This window comes from Pelobates fuscus, chromosome 7 (genome assembly GCF_036172605.1).
Source record: "Pelobates fuscus isolate aPelFus1 chromosome 7, aPelFus1.pri, whole genome shotgun sequence".
Lineage (NCBI taxonomy): Eukaryota > Metazoa > Chordata > Amphibia > Anura > Pelobatidae > Pelobates > Pelobates fuscus.
The window spans coordinates 10,412,198-10,433,474 of record NC_086323.1 but is presented as its reverse complement, the minus strand read 5'-3'; the positions used below and the strand labels follow the sequence as shown (position 1 = coordinate 10,433,474).

The window sequence follows — 21,277 nt, the reverse complement described above, 5'->3', positions numbered from 1 at the left end:
CTATGTGCAGGATGTTCTGCACCTGTTAGCAATGGGTGAAGCTGAAACACCAGAACTCAATCATAAGTAGGGGTGTCCGCAAACCTTTAGCTATATTGTGTATATTATATTTGCCTGTAAGCATTTATTTTAATTTGTAAAAGTATTTTTTTATACAGTTTACATGATTTGTGCCCTACTGAGCCAAACTGTCTAATTTGTAATGAATACCTTCCAACACACAAGAAGCGGTATTGTATCTCCTAAGAGGAGCGGTCCTGTTCTACAGCAGCCGCACACATTATCAGTGCCCTCTTCGGAATTGGTATATTTTCCTATAAACTAAAGCAAGGCGAGTTACAAGCAGCAAAAGTAGAGGAACTCATGCTAAATCCCTCCCTCTGGACCATGGCTGTATCCCAGAACACTAATAACCTGCTCTGTCCTTTACATGTGTGAAAATCAGAACCCGTTTTAAGATTTATTTCAGCTGGATTCTGAGGAATCCAGAAATGGAGAGGGTCATGTTATTCCAAGTGCAGAATATTATCGAACATTGATAAAGTTACATCGAACCCGCAGAATTGATCCCGCTGTTCGCACTGTGAAGATGTGTGAGAAAATTTGTCTTTTTTTTTTTTAAATTCTTTATTTTGTAGTGCATGTAGGTAGAACAGTACATATGTGGTACCCCGACGGCATTCCACACACGTTTTAATAACATTAATAACATTGGGGTACATAGGTAAGTTTGCACATTTTTTATATTATTATGAGAGGTCAGCTTTATGAGCTGTAGCTTAAAGGAGTGTTCAACGCTTGAGACAAGATAGGAGTAGGTAACATTATGCATCAGGCATTGGCAAACAGTGGGTCCCTGAGACCTGTTAAGATTTGCAACTGAGCAGTTTGAATTGGTTTGAGTATTACCAAGGTCAACAGATGAGGTACAAGATGCTGGCAAACATGCTGCGAGAAAACTGACTAAATACACGGGACTGACATGCTATACATGTTACTTAGTAGATGTATGTGCGCGTAAGCTTACGGGATCGAAAGTATATTATTGGTGTAGCACTATGCCATGTTACTTGCATTAGGAAATGATTAAAGCAGAGAGTGACGATTAGGTAAGCAGGCTAAACTTGCAAGTGTCTAGTGCGGGGCACGGTAGTGTGATAAAGTCCATCGCAGTATATTTAAAAGCTTGGACATAGTATACAACCATCTTATAAGACAGGCTTGTGAAACAGGCTTAGAGAAATACTAATGAAAGAAAAATAAACGTTAAACAAGAAAATTAGTCTTTTGTCTCCCAAGTTTGGTTTAGGATAAAAGAGTCTGCAAGGACATATCTCTCCATGATACATATCTCCAGCAACCGATGGGAAGAGATATGAAATAACCTCTGGAATATTTGTGGATTAAGGCTGGAACCTACTTCTTAGTAGGTCAAAGGGCAGAAGCCTTTCAATGTGAGAAACAGAATCACTTTCATGTCATCACAGCCACAAACTAACCAGAGTGAATATTATCCTCATCTTCTGGTTTCCCACATTCCCATCTCCCCACCAGTAACTGTATAATAGATTATTTTTAACCCACCATTTGGTCACCACTTTACTTCTTGCCAACATTACAAACACACCACAAGTAATAAGTCTGGCCTACCGAGGAAAGCCACAAGGAACGCAAACTGAATTACGCCATACTGCAAGCTGAATTACATTGTTCAAACTCTCTTAGAAGCTTAAACCAGTGTTAAAAGCTAAATAAATGGTCAGTAGAGGAAGGGACATCCTGAATTTAGCACTTTATTTAAATGGTTTATGCTAAATCAAAAAAGAGATTAGACATGTCGTTATAGAACAATGCTAACTACTGAAAGAGAAGAATTATGAAAAATTAAAGGAACACCATCGATTTATTTTCTTTTTTTTTACATTTTATGAAATATTTAATTATATATATATATATATATATATTCAAACATAGAAACTCACGCAGACCACAGATATTCCAGGAACCTCCTACTGAAATCTTGTGGATACACACACTATAACAATAAACATTGATTTATAAATAACACATTAGTAGTTTGTGTAAGAACAAATAAATAATGAAATACGTATGTGAAATTATCTTATTACACTCAATAACACAGGCACATCTGGCCTGGGGATTGATTCCAGAACCTGCAAGAGATAGACTCTTCAATTCAATAGTGAACAAGGGGCTCTCACCAGCCCCCCATGACGCTTGGTAGCGAGGTTTCCTCTCATTAGAATTCAGGGGAGGTTTATATTGTGAGGATATTTATGGGGTGATGAAGATTAAAAATAATATTTTCGTAAAAATTATCGACAATATACTCCTGATATGTATATTTAATTTCATTTATGATTTGACATCTATAAATAAATGTTTTTTTTTGGGGGGGGGGGAGGGGTTTAAATGCCTCGAGGCAAACTGATCATTTTACCATTTTTAGCTAAATTGTAGGTGTCTTTACAGAATCCGCATTTGATGAGTAGTATTTATTTTACAGATGACATTGCTACACTAAAGAATGTTCCTGGGGGGCAGAGAAGCATGCAATGTACTGCTCTCCTGTACAATTCATTACCAGCAGTTTTTCCAGAGTGAATGATTGCGATGAGTAATAACTGATGGACTGCAGGGAATCTAAATGTTCTTTAAGTATCGCATACTTTCTTGTTTCAGAGATTTATGGTTTGGAGAGCCTACTCCTTGAGGTATGGAGCAAAATACTCCATTTTGTAATATCTGCAATATAATAATATCACTGGATTTAACCAGCTTATCCGAATGCTCAGGTATGTCCTAGAGGATGCAGCATTAATACCCAACTCAATAACACTCATTTATCAACCTTGGACGGCTGGTAAAAAAGTAACCATTTCGGCTACTCTGGCCTTAAATTTTAAATTCACTTTGCATTCCCGTAGATTTCTAACTTTAGTTAATAACGCACAATGTCAGTCAGTAGCCACACAGGCCAGTAAGGTACTGTCATGTACAAAAAGGGGATTCATCTGGGTGACGAGAAGATCATTTTGGCTCTTCATATAACAACGGATTTTGAATTTTCCATGAAATTATGGGTAATATATCACCGGGTAACGAGGGCCCACGAATGTCTATTTCCTATCACCGGGTAATGTGGGACCATTAATCTCTACTGACAATCACCAGGTAACGAGGGCACACGAATGTCTATTTCCTATCACCGGGTAATGTGGGACCATGCATCTCTATTGACAATCACTGGGTAAAAAGGGCCCACGAATGTCTATTTCCTATCACGGGGTAATGTGGGACCATGCATCTCTATTGACAATCACTGGGTAAAAAGGGCCCACGAATGTCTATTTCCTATCACCGGGTAATGTGGGGCCATTAATCTCTACTGACAATCACTGGGTAACGAGGGCACACGAATGTCTATTTCCTATCACCGGTTAATGTGGGACCATTAATCTCTACTGACAATCACTGGGTAAAAAGGGCCTATGTCTATTGCCATTACTGAAGGAAGAGATACATTTTGTAAAAGAAAATACATTATTGGTAGAAAAGCTTACTTTGGAAAGATGGCAGCCATTAGTGCGGAAGCATAGCCCGGCTTGCAGATGCCTTCAGTAAAGTTTGCGTATTTTGTTGCAAGTTCTGCTGGTCTAAAAAATACAGAAAGAAGTCAGAATACAATGTGTACAGCAAGGTAAGAGATGCAGATATCAGAGAATTCTTAAAACCACCATGATTTTTTTTTTTTTACATATGGGCAAATGTTTTATGAAGCAGGCGTTATAACTCACAATCTCTTAATCACAGTGTCCTCATCAGTTAATGCCTGTTTGAACTATACTCATTTATTTTCATTCATCAGCCCCCCCCCGTTACCGAAACTAGTCTGATACATCGAGGCACAGACTCCACACGACCTCTGAACGTGCCCTGTGGAATCAGGCACCATTAAGTCCTGCAAGGTAAATGGTGGGGCATCCAAATGGATTTATGTTCCAGCACATCCCACGGATGCTCAATCGGATTAAGGTCTGGGGAATTTGGAAGCCAAGACAACACCTTAAACACTTTGTCATGTTCCTCAAACCATTCCAAAACAATTTTTGCAGTTTGGCAGGTTGCATTATTCTGCTGAAAGAGGTCACTGCCATCAGCGAACACCATGGCCATGAAGGGGTGCACATGGTCTGTAACAGTCTCTAGAGAGGGGTACTTGTCAAAGTAACATCCACATGAATGCCAGGACCCAAAGTTTCCCAGCAGAACATTGCACAAAGCATAACACTGCCTCTACTGGACTGCCTTGTTTCCTTAGTGCATCCTGCTTCCATTTCTTCCCCAGGTAAACGACACACACCCATCTGGCCATTCACCTGATCTAAAACATTAATAATCACACCACGCAACCTTTTTCCATTGCTTCATGGTCCAGTTCTAACACTCACACTTTCGGCGGTGGACAGGTGTCATCATGGACACTCTGACCGGTCTGCAGCAATGCAGCCCCATCCGCATCAAACTGCGATGCACTGTGTGTTCTTACACATCTATATCATGGTCAGCATTACTTTCTACTTTCAGTATTTTGAGCTACAGTAACTATTCTGTGTAATCAGACAAGACAGGCTAACCTTCGCTCCCCACGTGCATCAATGAGCCTTGGGCGCCCATGACCCGGACGCCGGTTCACCAGTTGTCCTTTCTTGCACCACTTTTAATTGTTTTGGAGATGCTCTGACCGTCTAGCCATCGTCCCTCAGCTATTTTCGCATGCCCATTTGTCCTGCCTCCAACACATGAAATTCAAGAACTGACTGTTCACTTGCTGCCTAATATCTCCCACCCCTTTACATGTGATATTGTAACGATATAACGAATGTTAATCCCTTCACATGTCAATGGGGTTTAATGCTGTGGCCGATTAGTGTATATACATAGTTCGGAAAACTGTGAATTATGGTCTAAACCGTTATCATGTATTATTCATGAAATAATTCTGCACAGAAGTCACAGTCTTATTTTCTGAAAAATCTAAATAAAACATATTTTTCCACCACTGGAAAGATAAATTGCTATGTAGTTTTGCTTCCTTTCAGTAATGCACTCTGCACGCAGTGAGTCCATCTTTCTAGAAGCAGACATGATTTGGATTTAGCACCGCCGTTAATAGGAAGCGCTCGCTGATTGACTTTAAACGCACTCAGGGAGGTACAGCAGTTCTATTTATTTTGCACATAGAGCATATAGTTGCACTCCATTAAGAGTGACTTGTGAAATATCACAATTCTGTCACTAGGATTTTAATTTGGATTTGGTTCTGCCCTTTATAAGTTTAAGTGCATATTTTTTTAAAACTTTATTTTTGTTGTGCGCAGGTTAAAACTACACGCTTGTCTAGCCACAACAGCATTCACAAGCTTAATTATCACAAACAATGTTGGACATAGTATGGCATTTCAAATAACAGCACACATTTTTTTTGAGTAACTAGTAGAAACGTAAGGATGATTATTCAAGCATCAGGTAGCATATAGTTAAACAATAATCTGCTCACAAGATAGAGAAAACACTTTGCTCAATGAGATGTATATAATGGTTCTGCACTATTTTCAATAGGTACCGTAGTCATATCAAGCCAGGTAAACTTCTCGAGGTCACATTAGTATATAGTACATTAAGCTAGTGTTACAGGCTATTCTGGTTTATCTATTCTGGTTTATCGGTTGGTAAAAGTGATATAGTTGTTTTAACTACAAAAGAAGCCGCTTTGCTTCCTGAGTCTGCTAAAACTATTTTAAAAGACTTAGCCGCAAGGAACTAGTAGCAGTCTGAAGGGTACTGAGGACATATTCTCTCCATACATGCTGTCCCTGCTTTTTCATGCTCTTGTTTTGCAATCCACATCTGCTGGAAGGTTCGAATTGCACCCAGTGTCCAGTGTGGAGCAGTGAAACTATGCTTGTCAGCGGTCAGCCGATTCCCACCCTCAGGGTCTGCTCGGGTCGTGCTGGGCTCTCGGTGGGGGTGTCACAGTGGTGGGAGCGAGAGGGGGCACTCCTCCAGCCCCAGGCCCTTGTTGAACCATGCATCTTCTTACCGCAGTCGCAGCGTCAATTCAACGGCACAGAAAGAAACTGCGTCAATTCAACGGCACAGAAAGAAACTGCGTCAATTCAACAGCACAGAAAGAAACTGCGTCAATTCAACGGCACAGAAAGAAACTGCGTCAATTCAACAGCACAGAAAGAAACTGCGTCAATTCAACGGCACAGAAAGAAACTGCATCAATTCAGCGGCACAGAAAGAAACTGCGTCAATTCAACGGCACAGAAAGAAACTGCGTCAATTCAACGACACAGAAAGAAACTGTCACTTCAACGGCACAGAATTAAACTGCGTCAATTCAATGACAGAAAGAAACTGCGTCCATTCAATGACAGAAAGAAACTGCGTCAATTCAATGACAGAAAGAAACTGCGTCAATTCAATGACAGAAAGAAACTGCGTCAATTCAACGGCACAGAAAGAAACTGCGGCAATTCAACCACACAGAATTAAACTGCGGCAATTCAACCGCACAGAAAGAAACCGTCAATTCAACCGCACAGAAAGAAACCGTCAATTCAATGGCACAGAAAGGCTCTGCATAGTCACAGTGCTGCCAAATTGTCTTATTCGCTCACATTAGATAAAAGAGATAATATGAAGAGAAGTGAGGTTCTTAACCTGAACACGACACAGATGGAACATCTCACAGGGTAAGGATTATCATTAACTGGAGGACACATCCGATTCTTCGATGGCTTCGACAGCTGCTTGTCAGGATACTGGCTAATGTCACACCCCATACTGCTCTACTGTAAACCCACTGTGTAAGAGGCCAGCATAAAGGCCTTTAACAATGTATTTAGGATAGTTTTAGGTTGTATAAGAACATAGACCGTACAGAAGGACGTATTAGGATAGTTTTAGGTTGTATAAGAACACGGAACATGTGAGTAATGACTGACTCTTTGGCCTTTCTTAATTTAAAGCAGCTGAGTAAAGATGACCTCTTCAACCGTCTGGACTCACTAAAGAAGGGAAAGTTCTGTGGAAAGTGGAATTTTACCCAGAATTGTGTTAGAAATACTCCTTAATTAAGGATGATATAAAGGTGTGATGATTAAATCAAAAGTAAACTATTTTTAAAAGAATAAAAAAATGCATGTAGACCACACACTGCTATTTCAGCCGTAACACCAAAACATAAAATACTTTATTCTCCTAAACAAATGTTTTCGTGATCCATCCAATGTAGACACTTGAATAGTGAGACACCAACGAATAATTGAGAGCCTAAGGCTGTAATTAATTCAACCATAACAGACACATGCTCAATGGGCTCCGAACTCCAAGGTTCAGTGAAATCTCCAATCAGATGTATTGTGGATTCCTTACTGGGAAAAAGTTATGGACCAATGTAAAGATGTTAATATGAGCCGTGTGGCTCCAGGCAATGCATATCTACAAAAAAAAATATTCTTACAGAGACATTAAATATAACACAAAAAAAATCAAAATCCAGCGCACTCACCTATCCACTAAACAGCAACTTCAATGTTGACAGATTTTTAGTTTTTATTTTATTTTTTTAAACCTAATCTAGGCAAAAATAATGGGGGTTTAGTTACATTATATGATCATACATTGCATAAGCCTGCCACAACGTCAATGTACCCCATCTTTGGCAGGTCCTACACTACCAGCCTAGTGTCTGCTTCATGAGCTACTTACATAGTGAAAAAATTCCATCTAGAGTTTTCTGCAGTACAAGGCTAAATAGGGCCCTGGGATGAGGTACCTGGGACAGGGAGGGGTGCAAAACCAATGAGTTGGCCAAGACTCCCAAATATAACTAAACCCCCATTTATTTTTGCCTAGATTAGGTGTTTTAAAAAAAACTAATAAAATCTGCCAATATTGAAGTTGCTGTTTAGTGCATAGGTGAGTGCGCTGGATTTAGAATGTTTGTGTATTGTATAAATTGGCCCCCAGCAGCACCCCATTCATGCATGTTCAGACTTTGCAATCTGTTGGCTACATGAGCAACTAAATTCAACCAATCCACTTGCATGCAGCAATGGTCAGGACAAACGTGTGACAAACGTGTGAGTTTATTTTCAGTGAAAATTACAAATGAGTTCAGTGAGTTACACATTATTGAGCAAAACCTGTTCACTAAACTGTAGCGAAGAGCCATAGATTTTAGTAAATCGAGATCTGTAAGAAAGAATTGGGAGGTGCGTGCGAACGCACAGCAAAACGCCGAGCTGCGTCATTCTACTTTGTTATCACAGATTGTAAGCTCGTTTCAATAAGGGCCTTCTTCACCTTTTGCCTAAATTATATTCTGTATGTTAATTACTTGTTATCAGATATAACAAGTTTATCATTGTAAAGAGTTGCCAAATAAGTTGGCCAATAAGTTATCTAAATGCTAATAAAAATAATTAAAATATTTCCTGCTTCCTTGCTATATAGAGCATTTTTAATGACGTAATACATTTTAAAAATATATCTCCCTCAAAATATGTACATGTATTTTGTTTTTATGGTCGATTTTCCACAATGCATGTTTCAATCGTGGAGAACCAGAGGAGCGAAATCATAAATACGTTGCTTGTTCCGAAGGCATAATTGTGTGTCTTGGGAGATCTTCCCTGAACATACAGCTGGCAGATAATGCACAGAGTGCTGTCAGGGGCTGTTTCTATGTCTACGAAATCGCGGTGAGTGAGAAGACATGTGACACACAACGCATGGTGCTTGGCAGCTGTGAGGCGATAACACGGGTATTTTGGATTACCATTATCAGGTGTCGCTCTGTACTCTGCCACTATTCTACCCACACATCAGTCCAAATGTTATCTACTTAGCTCTGCTGAAAGGATTTACTAGGTCAACATTACTCCTAAGGCAGAATTACCTTAACCAACATAAACCCAGAGCCGGGGGCTGTCCAGCTGGTGATGAAAACAACTTTCTTGGGAATTTTCATATTTTCCAAAGACCGCCGATGGTGACTTTGCTGCTTGGTGATCCGGGAATGCAGGCGAAGGTAGGTTTTACTTACTTTAAGCTGTCCCTCGTAACCAATCCCAATTTCCATCCAGTGGGTCCTCTTAGCTCATTTTGCCAGGAGTCCATGTACATGCACAATGGTAAAACACGTATGTCTTTGGCGGATCCTGCAATACTGCAGGAACCACCAAAGTCCATGCCTGTTTCCTCCCAGCACTCATGAACGACGCTGACATTTTAGAGATATTCCATCACATGCAATGTGAGTATTTAATAAAGAGTTTATCTTTATAAAATATTCGCTCTTTTTTTAGCGGGGGGGGGGGGGGGGGGGGGAGGCATTTAAAATGCATTTCTGTAGCCCACTGTGCAATGTAGGATGATACAACAAATGTTTAGTTAAAACTTCAATTATACAAAAAAAATACAAAAAACTGAGAGACTTGTCTGCACTAGAATGCAAAAACAGTGGAAACGTGCTCAAACAGTGATAAAACAATCCAAAACACAGAGCTATAGGGTCAGGAACACAAACAAGCATTCCTGAAAAAATAGTGTAAAAGCCCCCTCTTGCCCATCTTAAAACGTAATAAACTTACCTTATTTCCAGAATGCGCTGACATAATTGTTTCCTTGGCTGACATAATCAGAACTGATGATCTCAGCAAATCGGATGCTTTCGCATAGGAAAAGCATTGGATTGTCTGAGTTCGTCAAGGAGGCGGGCCAAACATTGGCTTGGCCAATCAGCATATCCTCATAGAGATGCATTGAAGCAATGCATCTCTATTGGCAAAGTTCAGTGTCTGCATGCAGATGGTGTAATGTAAACACTGCCTTTTCTAGGAAAAAAATGTGTTTACTGCAAAAAACCTTAAGGGACTGATTATACTCACCAGAACAAATATAATAAGCTGAATACTATACATTAAGCTCTAATCGTTCTGGTTACTATAGTGTACATGTAACATCAATTATTATATGAGTGCTCCAGAGTGTACTTCTTTTTAACACGTGTCTTTATAGTATCATTCAAACATTTGCCTATACCTGCTTTTAAAAACAATTCTCATTTTTTTTCAAGGTAAAAACAAACATGTCACAATACGTGTACTTAGAAAGAAAAAAAATATCATATGTAAGCATGTTTGAAAAACTTGCAAGAAAACTGGATTACAAGTCTAAAACATTTTATTTTTTATTAGTTAATTTTTTGAGCTCTAATAAATGTTGCTGCCCTTTACAAAAAGTAAAACAAACAAACAAACAAATGCCGTACAAGTAAATGATGACATTTAGGGATAACACTGAGCTGGAATGTCCTCATCACATGTGCGCAGAGTTAATGAAGTCTAATCAGCCAAAATGAAACTTTTCTGGAGAAAACCAAAAAAATGGATGAAAATGGCATTCATAAGGACTGAACGTGATCAGGCTTGCCAAACGTGACCGCAACAATCAGCGAACAATTTCAACTCTGTAAAAATGATGATGAACTGATATACAAGCTCATAGAAATACTCCAAGAAGTGCAGATGTTGAGAGAGTATGAATGACGTCACATGACGTAATTTAAAATAAAAAATGCCTAGCCGGGGCCTGAGAACTCTGAAATAGGATTCTGGGAAGTGGGAATGGGTCTTGTGGACCTGTGAGTTGGGAATATAAAGTGGGATAGGGGCCAATGCTAGGAATAAGATCGGAATAGCAGTTATGTCTGTGCTCACGTGAAGCAACCGTGGGCATATATCGAATCGATCGTACATCTCGCAGTCAATGCAGAAAAGGAGATTTTTCCCTCTATTACTCCACTGGAAGCACGGGACACAATGTTCAAAGCAAAGACACCCAATAGCGCAGTTTGATTCCAAATGAAACTCTTGTTTTTGACATGGGGACATGCTGAAGAATGAATGATTAAAGAAACCTTGTAAGCAATGAAACTGCTTCGTCTTACTGAAGTTATTATAGTGCCTGAAATATCACCCCCTACTCCTGTCCTCCAATGATGTGTATTTAACTAGTTTGAAGGCTTGGAAGCGCCTCCAACATTCTGAATCAGAGAGCCAGGACTGTTACTTACTGACAGACTCCCACACCCAGTCATATCGCGGTGCTGCACTCAATGATTCCCTATGACAAGAGTTTGATTGGCAGGTCACGCGAGTATATAGGGTTCATGATGAGATTGGATTAGCACCCAGGAGGCAACACTTCAGGGATGATGTCAAGGAGGGGGGGTGGGGGGGAATGCAGAGGGAATCCTTGCGCTGGAGAAAAGGTGAGTAAAAACTTTAAAAATGTTTCTCCTGCAAACTGTACTACAGGATGATTGCATCAGGAATAACATTTTGTATTTCTAACGCTGTAGTGTTCCTTTAAGAGATTTAAGAAACAAATTTTAATGGTTATTGAAATCTGCTCCTAATGTTCTGAGCGATGTAACATGTGTTTCTATTTCCCGAAACATAAAAAACATAATGTAATGTAAAACAATGTCAGTTATTAAATAAACCTGGTTTCCCCAGCAAGTGTACTGCAGTGTATCACTGCTAAGGTATGCAGTGCGTACCCCACCTTCACCCCGGTATTCTCAGCACATACAGTGTACACAGACTATGTACAGAATGAAACACAGCTATATGTAAATTAGAACGTAAATTAAATGTATAGCAGAGTTTTTTGGAAGGATTCGTTAACACGATACTAATTAGGGATTCTGGGAAGCACGGTAACATGGATCACTTTTGACAATGACATTACAAGTTTGTTGTTATAAAGGAAAAGGCTTTCTGTCACACATGACTCACACAAAGCGTGTAGGGGTGCGGTGTTTTAGAAAATTAATTTGAGGCTTAAATGAACCACAAAGCCTGGGGCAAATATATTAATATCTCCGGAATGTTCTGCTGATTGGTTTCACCAGATCCAGGGAAGACGTTTCCCCGATCATCTGTTCAGGGTTCTTACTTTAATGAGCAGTCTACTACTCTCTCGCATTCAATGGGTTAAATGTTTATACACCAGAAAAGCTTGAAATCTGTGATGGAAAATTAATATCATTAAAGTTTTGCCTAGAGATGAAATAGATGGATTAAAATAAAGAGAGATATATAAAGAGCTATCTGGTACCGGCATGCAGTCTCTATCCACAGGCGACAAGAACAAGTGTTACAGCTTTGGATAAAGTAAGCGCTATCAGAAAATACATTTACTTTATTGGCAGAAACTAATTAGGACTTATTCCAGGAGCTCCGCTGGTAGTTTCTCAATGAATGTCAGTCTGGGTTTTGGCAAGAAACGAAGACAATGTTTCCACCTGCTCTCTTTTAGACTGCAGTGTAGGGTTGCTGTTGGCGAACCGGCGCCCGCAGCTTGCTGAATGGGAACGCACGGATGAGGCGGCCTGGAATCCAATCTGCTTCTTACTCACTGTCAGTTCATATACGATGTCCCGGACAATGGACCTTCTTCATCCCTCACTTCCAGCATGTTTCATGTTACATCGGGTGTTAAAAGAGCAGAGATGTAGACACCAGCAATTTCCACATACATTATCCTCAAACTAATAAACAGTACAGGATTGGTTTACATTGCGTGAGAAAAGAAATGGCATTCTTCTGCTAACTGCGGTTTAGGATGGCAAGGAGTACGGACGCAATCACTTTGAAAGGACTACCAACCTTGCTGGTAAGTCTTTTAAACTAGCACAAAACGTATTAATGACCCTGTATAGACAAGGAAATAAATACTGACTTGGGGAGAGGAAAGATACACAATGAATTGTCAAGGTTTAAACAGAAGATGGGGGTTCTGGACAACCTTTTACGAACAGAGAACGCTTCTCAACCAGACATCATAGAAAAAGGCAAAAAAAAAAAAAATAATACAAAAAGTCTTAAAGCATTAAATACATGGCGGTTACATAAAAATTCATTTCAAAAGGAGACGTGGTGTTTTTGTTAAATTGCCTTACATTTGCCAGGATCGTCATTGACGTCATGTGAAATTTCAGAATTACTTTGCTCACAAAACACACAATGCAAACAGATTTATAGCAGAAAAAAAAGGGTTGTTCTAACTAGACGTTCACCCACAGTCTTCCCGTAATAAAACGATCTGCCATTACAATCAAATGGAGAATAATATGGACACCGATTAGGGTCTTAAACCTTTTCACTAAAGTGCAGAGTCAATGTGTACTTAAATCTTGGTGTGTGTTGTAAAAACAGAAGCCCTAGAAATAGCCACTAGGTGTAAACTGTAGTTTCTGTGAGAATATATGTATTATATATTGTTTTTTTAAATGTAAGTATAAAATAGTGAGAAGGTAAAGGGACTAACAAGGATCCAGAAAAAAATAAAAGACAGAGTAAAAAGAGAAGAGAGAGCAAAATCTATGAGAGGAGAGAAATCAGAATAGGGGATGGAGAGGAAGTGGGAGAGAAAACAAGACACCGGGAGAGAAAGTTTAATGTGAAAAAGGGAAGAAAAGGAAATAGGAATAAGGAAAGAGAGGACCAGACTTTATGGCGGCAGGACGCATCTCTGCTATTGATCGAATCCTGCCTAATTTTTGATCTTTGAGACTTACCTGCTCTCTGAATCCAGCGGGGTGTATCAGACAACCCAGAAAGCACTGACTTCTTGCTTCTGCTAAAGCTCCAGAGGAGGCCTAGGGAAAAAATTGGGTGAGGTAGGTGGTGCTCTCCTGCTCTGTACACCACAGCCCCAGCACTGAGTCTTATTGCTGACCAGTCCTCCCCCTCTGAGCCGGTGGGGGATATCCCGGTTCCCACTGGGTCAATCTCCAAATCTTGTGTGTGGCTTTCAGAATTCCTCACCTTGCCTTCGCTACCAAACTACCAAGCGGATCTTACCAAAATGGCAGACACAATCTTTCCCCACATCTACCTGGCGCCATCGAACATTCCCTGACGAAACTTGTGCATCTAATTGAGCTGTGGAAGAACGGGCCCATGCTTTACCTAGTGCAGGGGGACTTACCTCCACTTCTTCAGTCGACCCCACAGTCTATCCTGCTGGCCGACATGGCTTGTGTGGGCCTCTCCCATGTGCTCCTGGTTAGATGATGCAGCAGATCATCTCCTCTCCCCTCCCACCCCACCCCCTCTCCCATGTGTTCCTGGTTAGATGATGCAGCAGAGACAGCCATTTCCAGATCTCTGTGACTCCCACACTCACTGCATCTCACCCAATGATACCAGACCACCGAACAGTCGCACTCTCGACGCGACCTACAAGTTTTGGAGGTCTGCCACCCATGTTACCTGCTGCAAAGACACCGCGGTCGGCAGATACAAGCCCCTGCTGGAGGTGGGGATGTCTACCGGCAGAGTAATTACCCGGGCTCTATGTGTGCTTTCGCACAGTGGAGAGACTCCATCGTTATGGCCAACAGTGAGGGAGACTGGAACTCTCCATCATTAGGTATTGGTTGACTGATCCTCAATCTGTGCCTCCAACTAGGCTGTGTCATTTGTGGCCACACAGTGCAACTCACCTGCAAAGTCTATTTTTTTTATGTTCTTTGCCTTTATTTGCCATTATCTGCCAGTGTTAACTCATTAAACCCAGTGGTCTCTGCATGGTTAGAAATTTACCTGCAGTTATATACTTTTTAAACTTAAAAAAAATGTGCAGCTTTGCATGACATTTCCTGTTCTAGTTATGAGCCTGTTTTCTAATGCGAATGTCATTGCTCATATTTGTGTGTTCCTCTGCACTTAAAAAAATAAGGGAAGACTGGAAGAAAATAAACAGCATGTGAAATTTAAAATGAAATATATATAGACAGAACAGGGTAACAAGGCAAGGGTCAAGTGTCCAAGTGTGGAGAATCCATGAAATGGGAATATAAATATCTAAAGAAGAGGATAATAAAAACAGAGCATTCAACACATATCTGATGCAATGGCGGAAATACACTGCCTAGAAAGAATCTTAAACACGACCCGCAACCCCAAATTCGGAATCAACTGACTGCAGCAGGAGACTGACCATGGAGGATACTTCTAAAGCCCTCATGTGGCTCAACCAAAAATTCTATGAACATGGCAACAAGACAGACTCCCTGTTAGCAAGACGCTAAAAACGCACACAATCGAAACGGATCTCACGAATCCGTACCAGCGAAGGTAGCATTAGCGACCAACCAGATCAGATAGGACACACCTTCCTGACCTACTTCACAGAGCTATACAATAATTGAACCCGACCCCAAACCACCCCACAAGAGATCACGCACCTAACTGTGACATTCCTGTCCAAACTAAACCTACCAACCCTAACCGAAACGGTGAGCGCTCGCCTAGCGGAAGAGGTCTCGGAGGAGGAACTAGCAATCGCCCTGAGGTAATGCAAACTCCAAAAAAGCCCAATCCCGGATGGAATTGTGGCCCTCTACTACAAGACCTTCGGCCCAACCCTGTCGCAATACCTCAGTAGGGTGTTTAATGCCATGGTAAAAGGCAAAAAAATCCCAGAGATCCTATCACGAACGGAACGAGGCAGGCTGCCCACTCTCGCCCCTACTATTTGCCATCTTGCTAGAACCACTACAAGAGGCGGTAAAATTATGCCCTGGAGTGGAAGGGGTCACCGTCAGAGGACAATCATATAAGGTATCAGCATATGCAGATGATGTCCTTCTGATGTTGACGAATCCGATCACTTCTAGAGGTCCTACTGCAATTGATTCACACATATTCAAAGATATCAGGCTACAAATTGAATCTGGATAAGTCAGAACTCCTCCCGATCCACATAGATGAGCCGACTCTCGCCAACCTCTGCAACAAATTTCCACTACGCATATGCAAACCCTCCATCGCTTACCTAGGCATAAGGCTCCCAAACACACTATACCATCCAACTGCACCCCCTTTAATGGAAAAAGCACATGCAGACCTAGTGATGGGAAAAACTGCACATTGGGAACTTTATGTTCCCAAGAGATACAGAGACCTAGGCCTACCGAACTTCTTGAGATACCTACACGCAGCCGATTTAGCACAGATTCTGCAGTGGCATGTCCCAACCCATAAGAAAAGGTGGGTCGACATAGAACATTCCATCTTTGGATGGGACCACCCCTCACTATATATGTGGCTACCGAGACAGCAACGCTCCTACCCCCACGATAACTCACTCTCTAGACTTGTGGGACAGGCTACACAATAAATTTGACCTGTCCTCAAACCTATTTCTCATGACCCCAATGTATAGAAACACTCTTCCCACCGGGATTTGAAGTAAAACACTTTGCCCGTTTCGAACAGAGGGACATCACCAGGCTGGGCAATCTATTCTTAAATGACCAGATTCTCAGCTATGCAGATATTCCCGACGTAGCCTCCCTCACTACATTTGATTACATTAGGTAAATGCAGCTTCGCAACCACACCATGCATCCAACAAGCGGGAACGGCCCCACTAACAGAATTAAAAAAAGATTGTATAGATTACACTATCAACACACTCCATGCAGATTTCCATGCCATATATTGCAGCCTGGGAAAAGGACCTAGGACTTTCTGAAGAAGCCACAGAATGGGCAGAGATATGGGAAGCAATGTCCTCCATCACAATACGCGTGACCCATAAGGAACCGGCCTACAAGATGCTATTTCACTGGTACCTTACACCTCCGAGACTGGCAATCATGCTTCAGGTACCCTCCAACCTCTGTTGGAAACTGTGCGGAGAAACAGGAACATTCCATCATTGCTGGTGGACACGCCCAAAATTAAAATCCCTGTGGAAATCCATCACGACACTACTCACCCGTATACTGGCAAAGCCGTGCCCCCTGGACCTGTGGGCCTTACTACTCTCTAAACCCCTAGACTCCTTCACAAGAGCTGAAAACAAATGGATAGCACGAGAAGCTCTTGCTGTACGCAGGGCAATAGGAGAGGTATGGTCGACACCACATATACCCACACAACGAGTAATAGCTAAAAAGATCCAAGACGGCATTGAACTTGACAGGCTAACATCACACGTACACGACACACCCAAAACATTCCACAAGCATTAGGATCCGTGGCTGGAGGGAGACACATCCCTACCATGGTGATCATTGACCACAACACTCAGGACTCAACACACAGTACTCATGGACAAGTCACAAAGAAAACTCTCCTACTGCCACACCTTACCCCAACTTCCCTCCAAAATGGAGGGAGGGTGCGCAAGCTTCAGATGTCGAGCCTCCCTTCTTACCCCTTCTTCTCTCCTCCCCAGTTCTGTTTCACTCCTATATTCAGACCCTTCCCGGGTTAAACACCTGAACAAACTTTCCATATCCCAATGACCCAGTCCAGACCCACCCCAGGCCTCAGACATAGACCGGACACGGCCCACCCAAAAAGAGCCGGACACCACTCACCACGTAACCCATGATCATAAGAAGGTACACTATATCTTCCACACAAGTTCAAAAGTCCGCCTCAGACTGATCACAGCACTCAGAGGTCCACACTAGGATTCACGACTACAAAGTGACCAAACCCTACACACACTTTGTTTCGAATCCCCACACTCGTAATCGGATGGAAAAGGAGAACATCTAAACAGCTAAACACAACCAGCACTCCCACACCAGAATGAGAACTATAGGGTACGGGAACGGCTACACACCACAATACCAATATCTGGACTACTAGTGCTTCTTGCACGGTGGAAAGCATTCGCACACTTCATGTAATGGTGAATACTGCTGTAAAAGGCGTGCTATGTCACCCTACTGTACCCAACTCTATATTCTTATGACTTTTATTGTATCACTGTACTATGCTTGTTTATGGTGTTTGAAAACCAATAAAATAAAGAATTAAAAAAAAAAAAAAATTAAAAAGTGGGTAACGATGTATCGGTGGGTGTAAGAGGTAGTTACTTAAAGAACATTCTAACAAAATCTGACCTTCCTTCTGAAGGCATTCTGAAATCTATTGCAAGCACTCATTCTTCATCTTCTAATTCTATATCTACTCTGATAACGTGTTTATTTAAAAAGCCAGGCAGTATTTTAAACTGTACAGCCTACTGTTTGGACACACACACATAAAAAAAAAAAAATTAAAGACTTTCAAAAACTCTAACAGGCACTTCATGAATAGATTTAAACAGGGAATTCCCTATAATATGACAAATTGCACTTTGACTATAAAAGAAGCGGCTTGGATCATACACGATTCCTACTGACTGGCAGATGTATATAAATACCCCAGAGTGCTGTCAATCCGTATGGCGCTGACACACAGGATGAAATGATATAGTGTGCCTTTATTTAACTTCTATCGTAAAGCAATTAAAAACAGAACTCGAGAAATGCAATCCCCCATCTCCCCACACTTCCTCGTGCATTTTTTATGGGTTTTTACAGCCGAGGTTACGTTTCATTAGGTGGTTTTTTGGAACTGAGAGTATGGGGTGGGGGGGGAGGGGGGGAGAGGGCAGTGAATTTTCATTCTCAGTTTGACAATCAAATTTTGGCTCCTGCAGACACTCCTTTTCGGTTTATCAGGTTTCAGGTCTGAACCAGAACCTGTTGCTTGTTTCCTGCCATTTACTAATTTAACTCTCGCATCTGTCTTATTAGGGGCCAGGGATATACATTACATAAAGTCACGCACCTTCTGGGATGGGGGGGAGAGGGGAATGTTTAGTAGCACTAAGCAGACTTTAGATTCTATCAGACAACATTCAGTACTATTGAAACTGTCCCAAAATGCAGCTGGCCATGTCTGTAATCGTTTTCATTGCCGTTTTGTCATGTTTATGGCCTGAAGCAGTAACCACTAAACACCATCAAGGTTTACCATTTGCTGTATTTACGAATCAGGGAATTAAACTATTTTATATTAAAGGACAACGGTCACCTCAAACAATTTTTACTATATTCATTAAATATTTAACAAAGATATATAACGTATATATATTTTTTTTTATTGAGTTTTGAGGTGATAGTTTTCTTTAAAAAGCAAAAACAAACACCCTCCCCCCATCTTTTTACAGACAAAACAAGCACTTGATAAAACATTTCTAGAGGAACTGTGAGCCTGTGCTGTCAGGATAACTCACTAAAAGGCCAATTGTTGGGAATTGTTACATTTACAATGTTAAGACAAGTTTGTTAAATTGGAAACATCGCAATCTTCGATGTTAGTCTGTGGTTAAGGCCTGTGATTTCAGTTGAATTTGCATAAAATCAAACTTAAATTCATATGGGAATGTGTGTTACGGAGGATCACAGAAATACGTACGTTAGTAGCTACGATCTCTGGGTGGGAGGTAGGGCGACCATGACAGAACAGCTCTGACATGTATGTCTTGTTTGGCTCAGCACAGAGGTTGCCCAGTACCCAGAGACTGCAAGGCTGGAAGCTATCCAGTACCCAGAGACTGCAAGGCTGGAAGCTATCCAGTACCCAGAGACTGCAAGGCTGGAAGCTATCCAGTACCCAGAGACTGCAAGGCTGGAAGCTATCCAGTACCCAGAGACTGCAAGGCTGGAAGCTATCCAGTACCCAGAGACTGCAAGGCTGGAAGCTATCCAGTACCCAGAGACTGCAAGGCTGGAAGCTATCCAGTACCCAGAGACTGCAAGGCTGGAAGCTATCCAGTACCCAGAGACTGCAAGGCTGGAAGCTATCCAGTACCCAGAGACTGCAAGGCTGGAAGCTATCCAGTACCCAGAGACTGCAAGGCTGGAAGCTATCCAGTACCCAGAGACTGCAAGGCTGGCAGGAGGAGCCAATGTCAATGGTAAAATTAAGACGACCAATGGATACTGCGGTGTAACGTACACACTGCCTGACTGAAGTCACATGGTTAGGGGGCGCGAAATTGGGGGGGCTTCACACCCGGTGAATAGCACTCCAGCTTCTCTTCATTAGACACCTATGACAGCATGGAGCACATCTCCCTCCCCAAGGAAGTAAGTGAGGAAGGGATGACAAACATGTGAAATGTATAACATTTTTGTTATAAGTATGTGTCTATGTGACTGTGTGTTACAGAATGTCCATGTGCCTTTGTTTGTGTGAAAAACTGTGATTATTTGGGTATATTTGGGTGTATGAGGAGTGTTTGTACGTACCAATGTCTCATTTTGTGGTGAGTGTTTCACTGTCGTTGGGCGAGCATCTGTGTGTGTTAGCAAGTGACTGCCTGTGCTTGTGAGCATCTCGTGTGTGTGAGTGTGAGATATATTAATATATTATCATCATTCTGAGAGGTGCGCTATATTTGTGATCTGAGCTATGAAACATATACTTCATTTCTGTAGGGTTAGGCGAAAAATAAAGCCAGTGTATTCTAGCAGTAGAAGTACTATTCCGGGAGTCAGCAGTCATAGAGGAACCAAAATCGAAGGTACTCCACTTGACAGGGCGACTTTGATTCAATGTAAATCAGAAGTGGATGCAGGATATTATTTAAATGGTTACTCTAAGTACCATGACCACTACATTGAATTGAAGTGGTCGTTGTACCGGGCTGTCAAATGTAAATTCTGTGCAAAATTGGCGTTTGACGACAGCACGTTGGAACCAGACAACCAATGTTGCATTACCTTCCCCACTCTTCATGCCACCCCTGTCCTCCCTCCCTGGCAAGCAAAAGGGAGTCGAGAAGGATCAGGCTTCAAAGAAAGAGCTGGAAAGGAGGCTGGCATTAGCATATATTTAAATTTTTAGTTTTTAAGATTTGGGGGTCAGACTCTGGCTAAGAAAGAAAGAAGAAGAAAAGTAAATTGTAAAGATGTTACGTTTTTGGATGTGGAATGCCAGACCAGACCTGGTCAGCTCAGTGCTTGTTAGATATGTATGTCTGCCCTTAGTCCGTAACTGAGCACAAACCTAAGAGGCAATTATCTACTGGCCACACGGAGTAAAACTATCCAATTCAATGGCCTTAGTTTATTTCCATCAAGGAATTCTTAACTTTGATCATCAGGACAATGAGAGTCTGGGAGATTCTAGGAGACCGCAAGGCAGCTGAAACCTGCCCGCTTTATGTGATGACCAACTGGGTGAAGGGCCGAGGCGTCCATCGAGATGAGTGATCGGGTATTCTTCATCATGAACAATAGCCCTGCAATCCGACGCTATACAGACAGATAGACTTAACATGATATACCCACTACATAGAGGGAAATGTA

At 41.5% G+C, this 21,277-nt stretch overlaps 1 protein-coding gene across 4 annotated transcripts in view; it reads right to left on the bottom strand.

Moving 5' to 3' along the window:
* The window catches only part of ST3GAL3 (ST3 beta-galactoside alpha-2,3-sialyltransferase 3), a 269,877-nt gene that overhangs the window by 123,825 nt on the left and 124,775 nt on the right, over nucleotides 1-21,277 (bottom strand). For all 4 annotated transcript variants that reach the window (XM_063427681.1, XM_063427683.1, XM_063427682.1 and 1 more), the window contains one exon: nucleotides 3,585-3,677. In XM_063427681.1, coding sequence (XP_063283751.1) covers nucleotides 3,585-3,677 — 93 coding nt within the window. The remainder of the gene's footprint in view (nucleotides 1-3,584; nucleotides 3,678-21,277) is intronic.